We start from the raw sequence: 2,929 nt of genomic DNA on the forward strand, positions 1-2,929 counted from the left end.
AGGAGTCCCGCAGGGCTCGGATCTCGACGCCATCATGTCCGTTGGACGCGCTTTTTTCAGGAAAGACGCATCTCTGACTCGTCCCGGGGTATGCAAAAGGGCACGGCCGCTAGATGGGTGCGTCGCGGCCGTTAAAAAATACCCCCGGATGGTACCGTTCTATATGTACCTGCCTGTATTTGCCGCCCGCTAAAAGCGTCTTACTCCCCCACCCTTTTTTGTGGGGGGGTTTTTGGTCAGCCGGCTTGAAGCGGACGCCGAAGCCGTGGAAGCGGATCGTGCGCACGTCGCTGGCCGCGACCCCTGGCCCTCTCGGGCGCCTGCGACCCCGTCGCCGGGCGCCCCGGCACCCCCCGCCCCTACGTTGGGCGCTGCGTCGAGTGTGACGACGGCGTCGGCGTACGGGCACGGCCTCGGGCCGGAACGTGTTCCGAGCGTCAACCTCGGCGGACCCGGTCCGCGCGAGCCGCTCCGGCGGCACGGAGCCGCTCTCCTAGGCGCCGACAGACCCTACGCGGGCGCTGAACGCGTCGGCTGCTCGCGGGAGCCCTGAAACGCGCGCGGCGGACGCCGTCGACGCTGCGCGCTCGGCCGACCGTGTCGGCGCGACGAGCGCGCTCGCCGTCGGCGCGCACGCGACGAGCTCGACCGTCTCGACGACGAACACCATCGTCGCGGAGGTCCCCGACCGCTACACGGACGTCGTCGCCGCGCCCACGGCCTCGCCTACCAGTTCGCGGAACGACGCTCTTTGACGACCTTCTCAAGCCCGGAGATCGACGACTAGTTCGCCGATTGCGAGCCGCTGGTCGGCTTCCGCACGTTTTTCATGATGCTCGAGCTCGCCGACGACGAGTTCGCCGCCGCCGCCGCCTCTGGGAGCTCGGCGCAAAAAGGGTGGGGGGTTTTGAGAGGGGGCGCCTCTTAGCCTAAGCCTATTAGAGACCTATTAAGCTATTTCAGCCTCACCTTTGGCGCCCCGCGCCACACAGTCGGCCCAAGGAATCGTCCGCTGCCCCGGCGCATGCATGCTCAGCCTCCTCGCCTTCGACGACGACGGCGCCGCCGGAGTAGCGTTCCGGAACTTACCCGTGGAGCTCGAGCGCGCTCGCGGCGTCGCCCGCGCGTCGAGCTCATGCGTCGAGCTTCGCCTCCGAAGACGCGCCGCGCGCGCGGCAGGCGGCGGCCGCGCCTTCCTGCGCTTCGTTGAGCGCGGCGACGAGCGCGTCGCGCTCCGGGTGCGGCGGCTCCGGCTTGGACGGCGCGTGGCCCGCGTTCGTCGCCGCCGCGAAGGTCGGCGCGTCGATTTCGAGGTACGCGCCGAGCCGCTCGTGGCCGCCCCGCGTCGCGTCGATGAGGTCCTCCTGGTCGTAGTGGTCGCAGAGGACCGTCGCCGGGAGGGCCAAAACCTGGGCCGCGATGAGGCGCGCGGCCTTTGAGAGGAGCTCGAGCTCCTTGGCGCACGCGCTCGGGCCCGGCCCCCCGAAGTGGCGGTGGTCGCAGACGGACGCGGCGATGGCCGCGGCGTCGCGCGTGAGGACGACGACGCGCAGCTGGCCGTGCGCCCCCAGGGCCGTCGCGAGGAACCCCATCTCGGGCATCTGCTCGGGCTTGCGGGGACCGCCGTAGTTCGGGTAGCTCTGCTCGCCTTTTTCGAATTTTTCGCAGTTTGGGTTTACTTTCTTTTGCAGCGAGGCCAAGCAGAGGATCGTCATGTTGCTTCGGCGATATTCTTCGACGAGGTCCGGCTTCCGCCCTGTTCCCATGGTATTGAGCACGCGGAGCGCTCGCGACCCGGTGGCGGCCTCGCGAGCGGCCGCGGCCGCGGCCGCGCGCACCGCGAATCGCGCGGCGTCCGGCTTTTTCTTGATCTGCGCGATCACCCACTGCCACTCGAAAACCCCGACGTCAGAGCTTTCACACTCTCCCGCCTTTTTGCATTTGCCGAAGAAACTCGTGAACCAGTGGTGGCCCGTCCCCTCGACGCCGGCGACGAAGACGTAGGGCGCCAAGGGATCCTTCTTGCTCGCGGCGACGAAGAGGGACGCGGTCACGGTAACGACGAGAGCGCGCAGCATGGTCGGGTCGCGTGGTGAGCCGGTCGCCACGCAGATGCCGAGCGCTCGCCAGTGAGAGTTGTGGCCGAGCGACGACTGTGGCCAAGGCGACGACTGTCGGCCTCGAGGCCGCGTGTGATGCGATGGTGGGCAGCCATGCTCTGGCTCGTCGACGACGGCGCCGCCGGAGAAGCGTTCCGGGACTTACCCGTCGAGCCCGAGCGCGCGCGCGGCGTCGCCCGCGCGTCGAGCTCATGTGTCGAGCTTCGCCTCCGAAGACGCCGCGCCGCGCGCGCGGCACGCGGCGGCCGCACCTTCCTGCGCTTCTTTGAGCGCGGCGACGAGCGCGTCGCGCTCCGGGTGCGGCGGCTCCTTTTTCTTTTTCGGCTTGTGGCCCGCGTTCGTCGCCGCCGCGAAGGTCGGCGCGTCGATTTCGAGGTAGGCGCCGAGCCGCGCGAGGCCGCCCCGCGTCGCGTCGGTGAGGTCCTCCTGGTCGTAGTGGTCGCAGAGGACCGTCGCCGGGAGGGCCGCGACCTGGGCCGCGATGAGGCGCGCGGCCTTTGACAGGAACTCCAGCTCCTTGGCGCAGCCGGCCGCGCCCGGACCCCCAAAGTCCTGCCCGAAGTTGCGGTGGTCGCAGACGGACGCGGCGATGGCCGCGGCGTCGCGCGTGAGGACGACGACGCGCAGCTGGCCGTGCGCCCCCAGGGCCGTCGCGAGGAACCCCATCTCGGGCATCTGCTCGGGTTTGTGGGGACCGCCGTAGTTCGGGTAGCTCTGCTCACCGTCCGCGAGGCTTTGGCAGTTTGGTCTTCCCCCTTTCCCTTGAAAATCGGCCGAGCAAATGATCGTGATGTGCTTCGGCGATATGG

The 2,929-nt window shown here is 69.2% G+C and overlaps 1 protein-coding gene across 1 annotated transcript; it reads right to left on the bottom strand.

Moving 5' to 3' along the window:
- Nucleotides 1–1,133: 1,133 nt before the first annotated feature.
- AURANDRAFT_69196 (expressed protein) lies at nucleotides 1,134–2,795 on the bottom strand (the record flags this gene model as incomplete). The annotated part of the gene is made up of 2 exons (XM_009044951.1): nucleotides 1,134–1,648; nucleotides 2,372–2,795. The coding sequence occupies 2 exons, from the start codon at nucleotides 2,793–2,795 to the stop codon at nucleotides 1,134–1,136; spliced, it is 939 nt and encodes a 312-aa protein (XP_009043199.1).
- Between the last annotated feature and the right edge of the window lie 134 nt (nucleotides 2,796–2,929).

Source organism: Aureococcus anophagefferens, assembly GCF_000186865.1.
Source record: "Aureococcus anophagefferens unplaced genomic scaffold AURANscaffold_1114, whole genome shotgun sequence".
Classification (NCBI taxonomy): Eukaryota; class Pelagophyceae; order Pelagomonadales; family Pelagomonadaceae; genus Aureococcus; species Aureococcus anophagefferens.